The sequence below is a fragment of the Oreochromis niloticus genome, linkage group LG11 (assembly GCF_001858045.2).
Source record: "Oreochromis niloticus isolate F11D_XX linkage group LG11, O_niloticus_UMD_NMBU, whole genome shotgun sequence".
Classification (NCBI taxonomy): Eukaryota; Metazoa; Chordata; class Actinopteri; order Cichliformes; family Cichlidae; genus Oreochromis; species Oreochromis niloticus.
Window position 1 is genome coordinate 20665451 of NC_031976.2, and position 15765 is coordinate 20681215.

The 15765-nt window shown below is 36.4% G+C and overlaps 1 protein-coding gene across 1 annotated transcript; it reads right to left on the reverse strand.

Annotated features, from left to right (window-relative positions):
- Positions 1–68: 68 nt before the first annotated feature.
- On the reverse strand, positions 69–15009 carry otoa (otoancorin). The gene is made up of 31 exons (XM_005472687.2): positions 15001–15009; positions 14805–14837; positions 12234–12347; positions 11380–11454; positions 11170–11231; positions 10339–10360; positions 9682–9730; positions 8527–8662; positions 8166–8243; positions 7875–8068; positions 7663–7796; positions 7150–7268; positions 6917–7053; positions 6468–6573; positions 6122–6337; positions 5872–6042; positions 5606–5746; positions 5394–5443; positions 4589–4709; positions 4379–4497; positions 4146–4287; positions 3856–4049; positions 3521–3611; positions 3218–3344; positions 2814–2995; positions 2157–2306; positions 1940–2082; positions 1369–1505; positions 1149–1246; positions 790–943; positions 69–510 (listed from the first exon to the last, which is right to left on the reverse strand). The coding sequence occupies exons 4-31, from the start codon at positions 11435–11437 to the stop codon at positions 428–430; spliced, it is 3414 nt and encodes a 1137-aa protein (XP_005472744.1). The 5' UTR covers positions 11438–11454; positions 12234–12347; positions 14805–14837; positions 15001–15009; the 3' UTR covers positions 69–427.
- Positions 15010–15765: the final 756 nt, after the last annotated feature.

Genomic DNA, 15765 nt, shown 5'->3' on the forward strand with positions numbered 1-15765 from the left:
TTAGCATTGACAAAACAATTTCCAACTGAACATTTCAGAGAAAGAGGGGAAAAAAAGCAACTTCCCTGTTGCCTGCTGGGGTAACGATAACATTTATTAAGTTGAATCATTCTTCAGTTTTTGTCAGTAAATATCAACTTTTCAAAAAACAGACTCATACAGAGAACATCTGAAAATCAAACATGAAATATTGCTCTGCATTTAATAAAATATATTTTCTTATTAACACATAACAGAGTAAAGGAACTCTAACACATCTCAGTAGGTCATCTAATCATGTGAGCTGCAGCCACAAACATGTATAGATTATCATAAAACATCAATCTGTGCAAACATCTTCAACACTAAATAAACCTGAATTGCTGAACTGTTATTTATTATTATTATTCTATGTCTGTAATTAGCTTAAGCAGATAGATGTGATGACTCACAGCAGGAGAAACCCAATGAGAAGCAAGAGAAGGGGCTTCGTGAAGGCTGTAAGCCCCTCTGCACTCAGCGATGGAGCTCCTGGACATGGGAGTGAAACATAAAGACATCTCAGTGATAATACTCAAATGTCATTAAAACCAAAGTCTAAAATTTACATACTGATATATAAATATATCATAATAATTGTTATTACATTGTTATAAATAATTTAAGTCATATTTAAGTTGAAAACACTCTGAAATTAGTTTTTTTCAGAATAAGTCAGGCCTTTGTGGCAGCTTTTAATAGCAGGAATTGAACTTTATATTTAGACGATGAAGAATGTGAATTAAAAGCTGTGCACATTTCTGTTTTTACCTGACTGAGAAGCTCTTTGTGCCTCTTGACGAAAACCAGTCAGAGCCGTTTCAAGTGCTGTAAGTTGCTCATTATTCAACAGATCTCGCTGTTCAGTGGTCACCATGACTGCACTGTCAGGCCCAAGGGCCTCCAGCTGAGCAACAGAGAGTACCTGCATGGAAAACAGTCAGTCAAACAGGCAGACACCTGAGCTCAAATTTTGTCTTATAAAAATTGGTAAAAATATAAATTATAAGTTTTTCTATGCAGGCCTATTTCGGCATGGCTCAACACTCGAGTGAATGTATTTGTTAAATCTGGTCTCTGGGTTTCGCTTTTAGCTTAAAAACAATGGTAGGAAATAAAAAGCTGCTTACAGCAAAATTGTTTGGAGGGATGAGTGGGATACACGTCCTGCTGACAAATGGAAAGACAGATGGGTCCAAAGAAGCCAGCTCCGATGCAACCAGCCCAGCTTAGGGACACAGATGAAAACATTACCAAAAGTGAAAGCTAATTTCTCTCCCAGGTGACACTTCACAGGTATTTTTACAAAATATTCCAGTGGGGTTTTTTTCTTCACAGATATTATCTTACCAAGGATGTTGCCTAAGTCTACAACCTGTGGTTCTGTCCAGGTGCCAGGTTTCCCAAATGCAGCCACAGCAAGAGTTTTTAACTGCTGTAAACTCTGAAAAGAGCACTTAATACCATCCATCGAGGCCACAGCCCTCCTGTGACAAACACAAACTTTCACAAATTGTACAGTTGTGACTCCGTATGATTGTGCAGCTCTTTACAGTTAAAATAACAGAATCTACTCTAAAAAAGCTTGGTTTATGCACCTGACAAGTAATAAAGTACTTATGAACTATTTATGATCACTGTTTTAGAAATAAGAAGACATCACAGCTAAAAATAAAAAAAGAAACTTTAAAAAAAGTCTTGCATGGGTGGCAGAGGTTAAGATTTCTTTTATCTGCATATGAGAGAATTTTCACTTCTCAAAAGTACAATAAGTACTTTCATTACTGTTGTAGAGGTGGGAGGAGATGGGCTGTGGGCAAACATGGATCATTAGATTAACAAAAAATAACCTGTGAAAATAAGAGCCTGAAAAAATGGGTGACAGAAATAAAATGAAAAGTGAGATGTGCAGTGGACAAACTTGAAGGCGCTGATGTTGAGCTGTCTGATCTCGCCGGAGCTCAGGCCACAGATGAGCCGGTTCAGTGATACCATATCTGCAGCTCCCAGTTGCTGAGCTGTCAGATTGTTATATTTGGCAATTCCCCTCCACAACGACTCCATCTATTGGCACATAAGTCATGTCATGTGTGTAATCAATATAGCGGTGAGCATGCAATGCTGTCTCTATGATTCACCTGTGATTGAGTCCAGCCACAGCGGGAAATTCTCTCAACAATATCCATAGGCAAGGGGAGATTCTCCAGGTGAGAGTTTGAAAAACCCTGATTTATACATTCAAGCTGGATGACCACGCTCTCGTTCATCTGTGACACAGGGCCAAAGGCCTAAAGAAATACACAGAAATACTCACACTAACACAAAATAACTAAATATAGGATTTCTACATACAGACAAGCAAATGCAACCTTAAGAAGTTAGGGATTGCATTTTAATTTTAACGCCAGAAGAGTGTGGCAGTTTTACTTGTTTGGATATTTACACAGACGTTATTCCTCTCTAACTTCCATGAAGCTGCAAATTGTACCCAGGTCAGTTTATCAGTTTAGACAAACAGTGATAATAACTGCTTAATTGGCTCTTGGTTCAATACCACTAAAATATTGATTATTCAAAACGTATACCTTAACTTTCATTAGTAAAGCTGTTTAATTAATTGTGGGAAAGTGGGAAAAACCTTTTATGTTCCACCTTGATTTACAATAATTTTTATTACTGTGGTAATCACACTGTGAGTGCCCTAATCAAAGCCAACCGTTAAAACCAGAAATGCTGGAAAGAAAAAAAACAGCCTGATGAATGAACGAGACCAAAATGACTGTGTCTTACTGTACCTCAGTAGCCTTTTTGCTGAGCACAGCCAGTTGATCTGCACTGTAGTTAGGGATTTCTCCAAGTATTTCTACAGTGGCCAGGAAAGTGCTGTTTGACATCTTATCCAACTCTCCTGCTGACCAGTACACATTATCCATTCCCAGTTGTTGAATCAAATTCCCAGTGGGTTCTCTCATGATCTCTACAGGTATACACAATATAATCATAAAACTTTTTTAATGCCACTTTAAATAAAGTGTATTTTAATTTAAACTAAAAACTTAACTGTGGCAGAGACTCAAATCAAAAAGTAATGCTGCTGTTACCATGATCAGTGTTACTCTTGCTTTTAGAGATACAAGAACTACAGAAAATAGAAACATAAAACTGAATTGTTGCAAAACAAATAAAGCATTCTTCTCACCCCTCTTTTTACGTGTTGCATTTGATGCAGTGGTTGTGGTCGTAAGAGCAAAGATTTTCTTTTTCAGGGCATCTGAAGGATCAGAGGACTGTGACTTCATGTAATGAAGAACATCCTTCAGCCAAGGCTAACAGAGACACAGAGAAGGACAACATCAACAAAAAAGATAAACTGAAAATATATATCCATTTTTAATCACAATCAGGAGAGTCACTTCTGCCTCAGTTCTGAATGACTTAATAATGAAAGTGACAGAAACAAACACAAGATGATCTACATGTAAGGGTCAAGGCAGATACGCACTTTGTTGGGTAGAGCAGACGTGGCAAACTTATCACAAAGAAGAAGGGGACCGACTGATTCCACAGTGTCCTCAGTCCAATCAGAAGAATTTCTACAGGTGTTTAAAAAAAGTACACAAGACTACTAATTTAGCTTTTTTGTGGACTGTATACAAAATGTATGTTGGTATGTAAGATGAATGTCACTCACACAAAGCATACTGGCTTTATTCCCCTTATTCACTCCAACAGAAGCAATCATTTACAAAATTAACTTCATGTTATATTCAGTAAGACCAATAACTTTTGTGGAAGCTTTTTCCATCTTTTATATACAGTGTATGGTGAATGTCCTACCCAAAGGTCTGGTGAACCATCTTAATAATATCTGCCCTGTATTGTTGAGGAATGTGTTTGCAGGAAGCCATCTCCTGGAAAGTGGAGTTGAGGACATCTGGGTTCATTAGACGCAGCTGGGAAGGCTGCAGCTCACATACGAGGGGTCCTAGCTTGGGCAGATCACCACTGGTGAGGCTCGATAAATCTGTCCCCTACAAAAACACAGCCGGCATCTCTAACTGCTGTTGAACAAGCGGATCAATTTATCAGGTAATACTTAGTGTTAATATGTGTATCCTTGTGTGTACATTGGTTAGGCAGAACAGGGCTTTCTTGGTGAGCGCAGGACGAGACGGGGAATTAAGAGGCAAAGAGCTGATGTTGGCTTCTTCCATCTTGTCAAGGAAAATGGGACAGACAGAACTAGGCAAATCGTCCACATCTGAAGGGCTACAATAAAAGCAATGAGAAAACAGATTTCAACACATACTTCAAAAAAATCTAAACAAATTTTCAAGTCTTAAATACACCGTTTGCTTACAGCAGATGAAGAAGCAAATCTGAAGGAATCATATCCAGTTCCTGTTCAGTGATGGTTTTGAAATAGTCTGCTCTCTTTTTCACCAAAGTCGCAAATAGTTTTTTGGCAGCACATCCTGCCTGGAAACATTTTTGTTATAATAGGTATTCTGTGTGGACTGCACACATTTTATTTAAAGACAACATTGTTTATGTGTGAGTAAATACCTACCTGTACTTTGGAGCGCCACTCTGGATACTCTGTCATGGCCAAAGCCATTTCCATTACACCGCTGTCAGGAACTTCGTTAATCATCTTACAAGTTATGCCCTGAAGGACTGAACGCATCTTCCTGTGTTAGACAAAAATGTTTCAAATGTAGGAGCAACAAGAAGATGACTGTAACTTAAGTACCAAAGAAAATTGTAAACCTGCATTAAATGCTTTGGTAAAGATCACATGATAATCTTAAAGAGCTTCACAGAAACAACTAAATGAATAAAATTAAGTAGTAATGAAATTTATGGTGCAGTGACATCAGTTTCACTTTGTTTTATAGTAGCTCTGCAATCTGTTCACATGCAGTACGCATTCAATGAAAAGAAATAACATTGACAGGTTGCTCTAAGGGAGTAATCTATTCTCTCTGTACTTGTAATCCTTCAAAAAGGTCAAAGGACTGCCAATAAAAATGCTCCACAAGGGTGGCAGTGAGTCAGTGGGCCAATTCAGGGGCACTTCAGCAAGAACCTATATGGACAAGTTTAGACAGACAGCTCTAAAAACTAAATGAATACAATGTTTTCTGTTACAGTTAAGTCATGTTACCACTTGTGGCAAATATCCAGCTATAGAGAAATATTTCTGAGATTTGCTGATGAATCAAGTAATAAAGTCAAGTGCTTTAAGCAAAACTACTGTAGAAACTACTATGTGAATAAATTCCTTGGATGCACTTTCCGTTTTTCTATTAGAAGGGAGTTATTTTTTGCCAAAAAGAGTTTCAGATATTTTGTCAGCAGCACACTTGTCTCACCTAAATTGAAGCTTTTTTAGGTCAGCCATCTTCTTTGCCAGGTATGCTGCCTGAGTAAGAACACACCACAAGTGGCACCATTTTTGAGTGAAAAACAACATCATGGAATCAGTCATATACTTACTAGAGCAATGTATGTTAACAGTAAATAAATTAGGAAACTCAACAAAATAATACAATAAAGCTGCCTAAAAGTTACGTAGCAACACTACCTGTGACAAAGTCCAAGTTTTGTTTGTCACTTGGTCCAAAGAGGTGACATTTGCATCGGCCAAAATGTTAATAGAAACGACGTTGAGTAATTGGGAAGACAACTTTGGCACCAGCTCCGGAGGATGCATTTCCTTAAGCATCTACAGGAAAACAATTAATTCTTTTGAGAATATGTTTAAAAATTAAATCAAAGAAAGAATAAATACTTTTTGTTTAAGACACAATGTATTTTGTGTGATGAAATGAAGAAACATGAAGAACTCACCCCCACCAGCATGGCCATAAGCTGTCCCCTGCTCAGTCGTTTGGAGATGTTCTTTAGGCCCTCTGGCTCATTCAGGACCTCTACAGCTTTTACCTGTTTCAATATACAGTTTGGCAAACCTTCTGCAACAGGCTGAAGTTTCATCAGCTCCATCCCCGATATCTGTTTACACTGAGGCGGAGCAGAATGAGGTAAGTATCAAGCAATTAGGACAGCTATCTGAGACAAGCTGTCAGCTGAATTCACCCACTTTCTTTTCACCCAGATGTTTCTCGATAAGAGCATGCAGCTGGCTCCTTGTCCATTGGATGTTGGGTCCCAGCTTTTTGAGAGCCTGTGTGAGATTGTTGGAAGGGACTGTGGCAATTTCTTTGGCAGACAATGCAGTAACAATACTGCTTAAGTGTTGTATTATTTGAGCAGGGCTTGACAGTGACCTCAGAGAACTGACAAGCCGTGTCTTCAGCTTGTGTGGGGGAAGGATAAAAAAGAGAATGAGTAATTACGACACTACAGAGATTCAAGAAACAATTCAATTCTTTGACCAAAGAAGATAAATGGGAAAGTTTGGGTAAGCATAAGTAAGTGAAAAATACCCCTTTGATTTGGGAGCTGTCACAGTGGTCCAGTTGAGAGAGGAGTTTACCGCTGAAGTCAGGATTCAACTCTGGGGGATCATAATAGCAAGCCAGTGGGCCAAGTCTGTGGAGATTCAAAGGTACCAGACAATGCAGCGATTATTTCAAATCCTTCACACACTTGTGTCTCTTTCTGTCCCTATAAGATCTAAGAACAGAAACCTCACTGATGTTGTGTAATTTTGGTCTGTAGCATTAAAGTAAAGTCACTCAGCAGCCTAGAAAATGACATGACATGTTATGTACAGCTAGATCCTTTTCCTGCAATGCTTCCTATCACTTCTTTCACACCAGACATGTTAGAGCAGAAAAAGAAAAAGAAACTGGGCTTTCTCCATAGTGACAAATCAATATTTTTACTGTTAACACCTGCACTAATGTACATCAATATACACATGTATACACACTTTTCCACATGTTCTGGAAACTCCTGTGAACTGAAGCACTCTTGGATTCTTTGGAGCAACTTCTTACTCAGAGTGGGGTTCATCATGGGTACCTTCATGATGGATTTGAACTTAGCTGAAGAGAAAAACTCACATAGCTAGAAGGCAAAGTAAAGCAGACCAACCAGGAAAAAATTATAACCTTGTTGTTTTTTCCTCTTCCATGTTTTATTTCTTCTTTATCCTTCTCTCACCTCTACTTTAGAAGAAGAATCAACATCATTTGGTGGTAAATAGGACAGGTAGGGTCCCATAATAGTCAGTGCTTCCAAATTCAGCCATTTCAGTGAAGGGGCGCAGATATCCACACGCTCTATTGATAAATCAAGGTTTTACAATGCACATTTACACTTATAAGAAAAACAACGAGCAATATGAGGCAGAAAACAAAGCACCTTAATAGCCTCTTAAAATGCATGCACAAGATTGTGGTGTGTCAATGGATCTGTCTGTATGGTAATTTAAATTTTACTGAATTTGTTAAAATGGGATAAAGTACAAATTAAGGTTTAACATAGATCAGAATCAGGGTTATGCAGGTTCTTGGTATAATGGAAGTCCCAACGTAAGTAACATGAGTCAATTTACAGTTTTTCTCACATCAGAAATGCCATCAAGCAAAACTGTAATAGCCTCTGAAGTTATGCTAACAAAACTGTATGTGTGTAAATAGATTTTATCAATAGATTTCTGACTTAATCTCTTACTTAATACTGTGTACATCCATGGCTTTATTGTACAGCTGAAGTAGTTTTGGGTGATCTGATCCTTTGCCCATTGAGCCACACGAGTCCTTTGACCAGGAGGTATGCGATCATGCATATCCTTCATTATGTCCATCCTGGAGCCAACAACAGGTTCAGTTATAAGAAAGGTTATGAAAAAGACAGACAATATGATTGCATAAAAGCCTACTCACGTGTTTTTTAGCTTTGGGATGTCTACGTTCATGAGAAGTTGTTTTTTGAGAAAGGGCACAAGTCCTGCCATAGGTGTAACAGCCCACATCAGTTTTCTGTAGTCATTTGAGTCCATGCTGTTTTTATCCTGTGTGGTCAAAGTTGCCCAGGAAAGAGGGGCTGCAAACGCTTGCATGTAACATCCAGAATCCTCCTAGGGGAAAAGGATAGATGGATGATAAGGCTGCTAAAATTCAGTAACAATTTATCCATTGCATTTTTTATTTTTTTTTTTTGCTTTTTCCTCTTGCCTTTGGTATACCAACAGAATAGTTTCTCATCAGCTCAATCATGCCTGGAAGATTGCTGCAATTCCACATCTGGTTAGTCTAAAAACAGACAGACAGAAAAGACATTAAGGGGCAGAACTCAAACAACAAATAAAAAACATCATATTGACTATGTAGACAATAAGCAATGCTTTAAATAATCAGTGACTTCAATGACTAACCTGGTACTAACAGTAATAAAAAAAATTCATTACGTGTTTTCAGTTAATACAGAGTGTATCAAAAAAAATCACCCAATTTCAGAAGGCTATATGTTAAGGTAATGGAGATAGATTATACAGTATGTGTGATTATGGGTGTATGGATGTTTATATGTTCAAACCATTTTTTGTGAAATATCCATGGGGAGTTGACCAAATGACTTCATGTTTGTTCCTGTAGTGACTAAGGTCAGGAGATGACGAAAAGTGGAAAGGAGGGAGTTCGACTGGTTAGCGTCTCTGTTCTGCACAGAACCACTAAGGATAATGAGAGAGCAAAAAAAAAGCTGATGAGAAGAAATGTTTTCACATATGAAATATACCAAATATCCTTTGATTAACTACACACATTTGACCAGGCAAAAATGTATTCTTAAGATGGAGTTAAATACCAAAAGTCATAGCTAATGAATAACTTATTTACTAACATTTTGCAGCAAAAAGCAAAAGAAAATCTTTTCTTTACACTTATTTATAAATATACTGGCAACCACCAGTGCTACCCCCCAGCCTCCTGGTAGACACATGTATGGTACCAGTTTCAAAATCTTATGTCACCTTGCTCTTAAGTTCACTAGCTGGGACAAAATCCTCATTTTTAGGTTTAACAGCACATCTAGTAGATAAACATTGAAGAAGTATGTTTCTTAGTTTTAGACTAGTTGGTTAGTTACTTTTTTTCCCCTCGTTTATGCATGAAAATTGATGAAGAATGACTTGAGAGTCATATAGAGACAAAAGAACTGGAAGGGGCGTGTATGGAGGTTTGGTCCCGTGCCTGAAATTCAGATAAATTATCCCGTTCAAAAGACTTTCAGAAAACTTACTCTGACCTTGGGGTCGAGATCACTCAGATTCAAACTTGTCCAAGATTTTTAGTAGATGCACCTATGGTATCAATTTTAAAGTTCTACATCGCCTTGTTCTCGAGTTATTGCATTCACAAGATTTTCAGAAAACTTGACCTCTGGCCTTTGAGCTTTAGGCCTTTAAGCTTTGAGCTTGTCTGAAATTTTTAGTAGATGCACCTATGGTATCAATTTGAAAATCCACGGTGACTTTTTTCTTGAGTTATTGAAATCACAAGTGTTTCAGTGGGGTGAGGACAAAAATTAGATAAGCATAAAGAAAAAGATTACACAACAGTCCAAGTAAAGGTATTTCAAATGGATCCATGGACATCATTTGAAAAAATGTATGGCTTAGCGACATCAGTGTGATAACTGCAGTGACCACTTGCTTCTTTAGGGCAGCAACAAAATACAAAAAAGAATTACCTGGAGTTGAAGACACTGTTGACCTGCATCAAATTAGGCTCTGGGTATCCTGTAAAATCAAACCATTATCAGTTGTGGCTCATATTACAGAATGTGGTCAGGGTATTCAAACTCTCACACTGACCCAGTCAGTATGGTGACTGGAGTTATATTACAATTATTCCAACAAAACATTTTAAGGTTCAGCTTCAGTACACCCTGTGTCAGTTCCAAGATTGTATACATGTTAATTTTTTAATAAAACTAAGCACACAATGATTCAGTAGCGTGTACAACCACCTTTAACAACTTCAAAGTTCCTTATACATAGATTCATCCATCCGTTCTTTTCTGCTTATCCTTATCAGGTTCATGGTGGGGCTGGAACCTATACCAGCTATCTCAGGGCAAGAGGAGGGGTACACCCTGGACAGGCTGCCAGGCTATCACACGGCTAAGACATAGAAACAACCACTCACACTCACCTATGGGCAATTTAGAATGAACAGTTAACCTAACATGAGAACCCATGCAAACACAGCGAGAACATGTCACACAGAAAGGCCCCGACCAGATTATTTTTATTACGTAGTGAGTGGTATATAAGAATGTGAAAGAGGGTGTACTTTACACACATACACATTCTTCTCTTTAAAAGTGAATTGAAAGTTTTCTTACCCCTATAGTAGCACTTCTTCATCTGATGAAGAAAGAAAAAGGAAGCATAGCATCATCCAATATTTAAGGTAAGGCATTCATTCATTAAAATCACTGGCCCCAAACTGAATATGAACACATTTAAGGTGTTAAATTTGCTAAATGCATATTTACTGTGAAAAACATGACAAGAAACAGGTCTAGATAACCTGGTTCAAGAAACTATTGTTGTGAAGATGTTACGCTTTTTTAAATACCCTGAAGTAAGGTTGCAATGATTCATTGAGTAACTCGAATAATTCAGCTATAAAAAACAAATTTTTTTCGCTTTGAAGTTTTATTTAATGCATGACTCTGTAGCATTCAATTGTCACCATTTAAATGCCAGTGATTCACCCGCTCCATTAAAGCCTTTACTGGGAAAAAGCTGTTGGGAGGTTGACCAAACCTCAGCTCTGAGAATGTTGACATGCACACTTTTCTTAAAGTTCTTTTAAAGGCTTACAGACACACACGCACTCATTTATTAGCACACTAAAAAACACATGCACAAAAAACATACACATGAAGCCTCCTACAAATGTAAGAAAGATATCTAAGAAGACAGAGTAAAGGCTCTTTTACTTTTTCTTGCCTTAGTTTCGGCTGCATGTATACCTGTTTTTTTTTTAACCGTGATTATTTATTTATTTTTGGATTTAAGAAAATGTTTTCTTTATAAAAAATATTTGATATCTGATTACTCGATAAATTGATGAGAATACGTAATTACTTAATAATTGATAGCAGCAGCCCTCATCTTAAGCCTGAAAAATAAATTTCTACTGACATAAAATTCAAAAAACACCTTACCAGTTTTTCAGTCACTTTTTCTAACTCAGCTTTTTCTTGAGGCCCCATATGTGGAAGTTGAGCTAGGCAGACATGGTAAAGGTGTGTATTAATGAACACACACTTTTAACTGCATTTACACATGCATGTTTATGAGAACACATATTTACATTAACAAACATATAGTATAAAAAAGGGGTAAAACGGGTATACTGAGTGTGATGTTTTTACCCAAAACTGCAGAGGCCATGATGAGCAGAACCAAATAGGCTCCTCCCTTCGGAGCCATGTGGATAGGCTGTGCGTCTGTTCGACAAGATGGTATTACATAATGTGTTAACGTGAACACAAATGACATGTTTGGCACAGCTCTTCATTCTTGGGCTTTAATTTCACTTTTAGTTGCATGTAGTTAATCCTTATTGGCCTTCACTTGTTGTTGAAACTGTCTCTATGTGAGCCACCTCCAGTTTGTGATATACTTCCTCCAGTGAGGATTTGTGCTCACACTTCCCTAGTAACCGTCTGAGATATTCATCCTTTGGGAATCTCTGAGGACTTTGGAGGATAACTTGCAGTGAAAAACAGGTTTGGTAATGCACACGATGTACTGTGGAACAATATTTTAGCACCGTGTTTTTGTCTCCTCTTCTTTTTTTTGTCCTATCATTTTTTAATGCATTTGGTTCACATCCATTAGGAATTCCCTTCACCAACATTTGGATCATGTTATCTTGCATTTACTGTTTACTTTACAGAGATTTTGCTTCTCATTTAAATATTTCAGCAGATTATGAATAATAAAGAATGAAAAGAGTATTAGCACAATAATGAGTGTTTTAACCACGCAGTCTCAACAGTATGTATGTACTATTGTAAGAAAAGGATTTAGAGCATATTTTTTCTTTACTAATATATAATCTATTAGAGAGAAAAACAAAACCTTAAAATATAAATGCTCATCTGTGCCAGATCCGTACAGGCTTACAGTTAAATATAAATAAATAGTTCAACATATTACAAGAACTGAGAAAGAAAAAAATAACTTATGCAACTTATGCATATATAAATTAGTTGTTACTTACAGATTATTAGTCTTCTCCTTGGTAGATTTGAGAAAAAACAGGATGGATAAGCATAAGATTTTTCGTCCTCTGTGCCTGTACTTCGTGACTGATGTGATCTGGGAGGATGTCTACCTGTAATTGACATAGTCAAAGCACGTGAATGGCATTAATACAGCACTGTGAGTGGGAGTGTGTGTCTGTGTGTGTGTGTATTTGTCCAAAAGAGAAAAAGAAGCTTTTTTTTAACAATCAAAATAAGTTTCAAGTTGAATTCACAAAATTACTGATTCTTCAGGCAAAACCTCAGTAATAAGTCAAAACTGTTTTGTCTTTACTCATTGCCAACACTGCTGAGCATTCATTGCACACTACATCAAAAAACTGAAAACATGTAACTCAGGTTTTTACAATCAATCATGTCTGTATTGCAGTTCTAACTTAGAACTGTCACCCCACAGCTACTACCTCCTAACTATTTTACAAAGTGCTACAGAGGGTCTGGTGAGAGTTGTTGAGTTCCTCCAATCACACAAGAAAAAGAAACATCAAGTTTCAAGTTTTATATATACACGGTATATCTGATAATTCAATCCTATATCACAGCAGAGCGTGTAATAGTCACGCTGGTCCACCATGTCCTTTTCACGCTTTGCCTATGTAAATATGAAATGGACACACATGCAGAAATTGCAGTACCAGCAGGGGGAGATACTATATTCAAAGTCCAAGAAGTAGCAAGCAAGGAAGGTATGAATCCAGGGTCCTTGAACAATTAAGCTAGGCTACTTATATGTATGTAATGTATGTATGTATATAAATCTGTTGGTAATCTCTGTTTAAACACTTTCCTGTGATATTTTCATGTTGGTTTAAAATAAATTATCTCTCTCTGCTGGAACTGCAGCTTACTGAAACTTACTACACATTTTGCATGTGTGTCTATTACACATTTTGCCATGATATTGAGTTGCATAGTTATTATCAAGTATAAATCAAACAAACATCATGTTGCATGAGAAAACCTTAAAAGAGGACACCTCAATGGGTAAATTGTGACATGACATATAAATCTGGTACTGTAAGATTCTGTTATTTGTTTACATAAACTATATAGAAAAACGTATGTGGATAAAATCAAGCATTTAAACAGTCTGCTTTACAAACATTTGTTTAAGAATGGGTAATTGAAAAGAACTCACTGAATTTGCGTGTGGTATTATAATACAATCCCAACATTACAGCAAGTCAGTTTGTGAAATTTTATCTCTCCTAGATAGTCCTCGATTAACGATAAGTGATATTGCAAAGTGGAAGCATTTAGGAACCACTGTAACTCAGTTAAATTTAGCCCCTCCAGGCTTTTGTTTGTGACGTGACATATAATATCTCAGTTAAATTGTATTCATATGGGTCCATTCAAAGGGATGGACCAATAAGACAAACATACTACAACCCAGTACAGTATTATTCATATAAAGGACTCTATTTACATTTTCCAGGGCAAAAGCACATAAATATGAAACGACTGCCACTGGTGAGTAAGACTACTATTAAAAAAACAATCAAAAGCTCACATATCTTACTATTAAGTAAATAAAGTATCTGACAGGACAATAGACCAATAATATATTTTTTAAAGTTCATCATGATATCTAGAGCACTGTGCAGTTGCCTCACTAGTTCCTAACAAGCAGCATTTAAAGAAGTCCATGTGGCTGAGCGTATATAGCTCATATGGGATTAAAGCAAATCACACATGGGGCACAATTAAATCCTTGTCTCTTTACAATAATACATCAGATAGACATCCTCATTAAATATATATAAACAAATTAATTTGAACTCCTTCTTAACTCTTCTTCTTAAACTTTTGCAAATGTCACTCAACAGTCACTCAAACACAGCCATCTCTTATGAATTATATTGTTATGTTCAGACAGAAAACATTCCTGTCACAAGGTAGATGCTGAAATCACTTTTTGAAAATCTAACTTTTATATATCCTTTAAAAAAAAATCTAAAAAAGATGTTCGTTAAAAGTCTCATTAACATTACAAATATCTTTTTGCATTAAATGTAACATTTCTGTTACGATATTTTAAGTGGCCAAAAAGGACTGGATTGTTTATGATGTAGAAGACAGATACTTCCAAAAGAGGTCATTTCTTTATTTCATATATAATTCCATTATAAATTATATTTATTACAGCCTATTTCTCAATATAAGCAGAAATATTATATATAAAAAACACACACAACCATCCTCAATAACGTTTGGAGTAGCAGGGATTAAGTGGGGACCTTTCCTTATTAGGCAAATGTATAAACCACTACACTATATGATGTTATTACTTAGTGGGTGTTCAGCTGACATCCATCCACACATCTTTACTAATAATTTCAAACATAACCTAAGCTAAATTAGCTCACAGTTAACTAACGGTTAGCAAATGTTTACTCATTCGCCTACTATTACCATTAGCCGTTTTACACATACACCTAAAAAGACTGAAATGGTTACATGAACAATAAAAAACTTATAAGGACCTTTTTATTTAATGTGTTTTCAGCTCACATTGATCCATTTACCTTCACTATTTACTGTGCCACTACCTCCTTGTTCTACGTTAAAAAAAAAAATTCCATTAACTTAGCTAAGTAAGCTAACACTTGAGCTATCTTTTACTTATTAGCCTACTGTTACACATTTGAAATGCCTATAAGGATTACAAGAAGTTGGAAAAAAATAATAATAATGCAAATACTCTTGCTTAATATCTTTTACCTTCAGCTGTCCAACTTTTATCTGCTTATGGCTGCCAAATTAATTCTTTACTTTTTTTTTTTTAAGTTAGCTAATATTGCCTTTATTTATTAGCTTACTGTTACTGGCAGTACCATTCAAACAAAGCGTAAAGATTTAAATAACCACAGAGAATAGTTGCCAAAAAGAAAAGAAATACCAGTGAAATGCAGTAAATTGGCCTATACCTTTTCACCTTCTGTAGTTTAGTGGATTAGCCAAATCCATCCTATTTTCACTGTAAAAGGATTATCATAAACTGGCCCGCCTACCTGGAAAGAGTTTGTGTCCACTTCCTATGCACATGAAACTCACTCAGTGATTCTTTAAAGTCAAAATTGTTTAGGTGTCTGTGTTTGATTCCTAATATCCACGACCACTTGCTAAAAAACAAAAAACGTTTACATTAATTATATTAGTGGTCTGGAGATAAAATTGGGCTCTATGAAGTAAGATGAGTTGAATGCTTTCTTTCTGTTTTCTAGTCTAATAAACAACCAAAAAACAAAAATTAAACAAATGTAAACACATGCTACAGCTGTAAAATGCAGTTAGTTAGGCATCTAAAGATATCTATATTTAAATACTTATTTTATTTTGTACATTTTTTATGATGTTATTGTTAGGCAGGTTGTGCTAGATTTAGGTATTCTGCTAACAACTATATGACAATCTTATCCTAAATTATCTTTAAGGGTTAGACTGATAAATAGTTCCTGTATATCAGCCAGATTAACAAAGGATTTG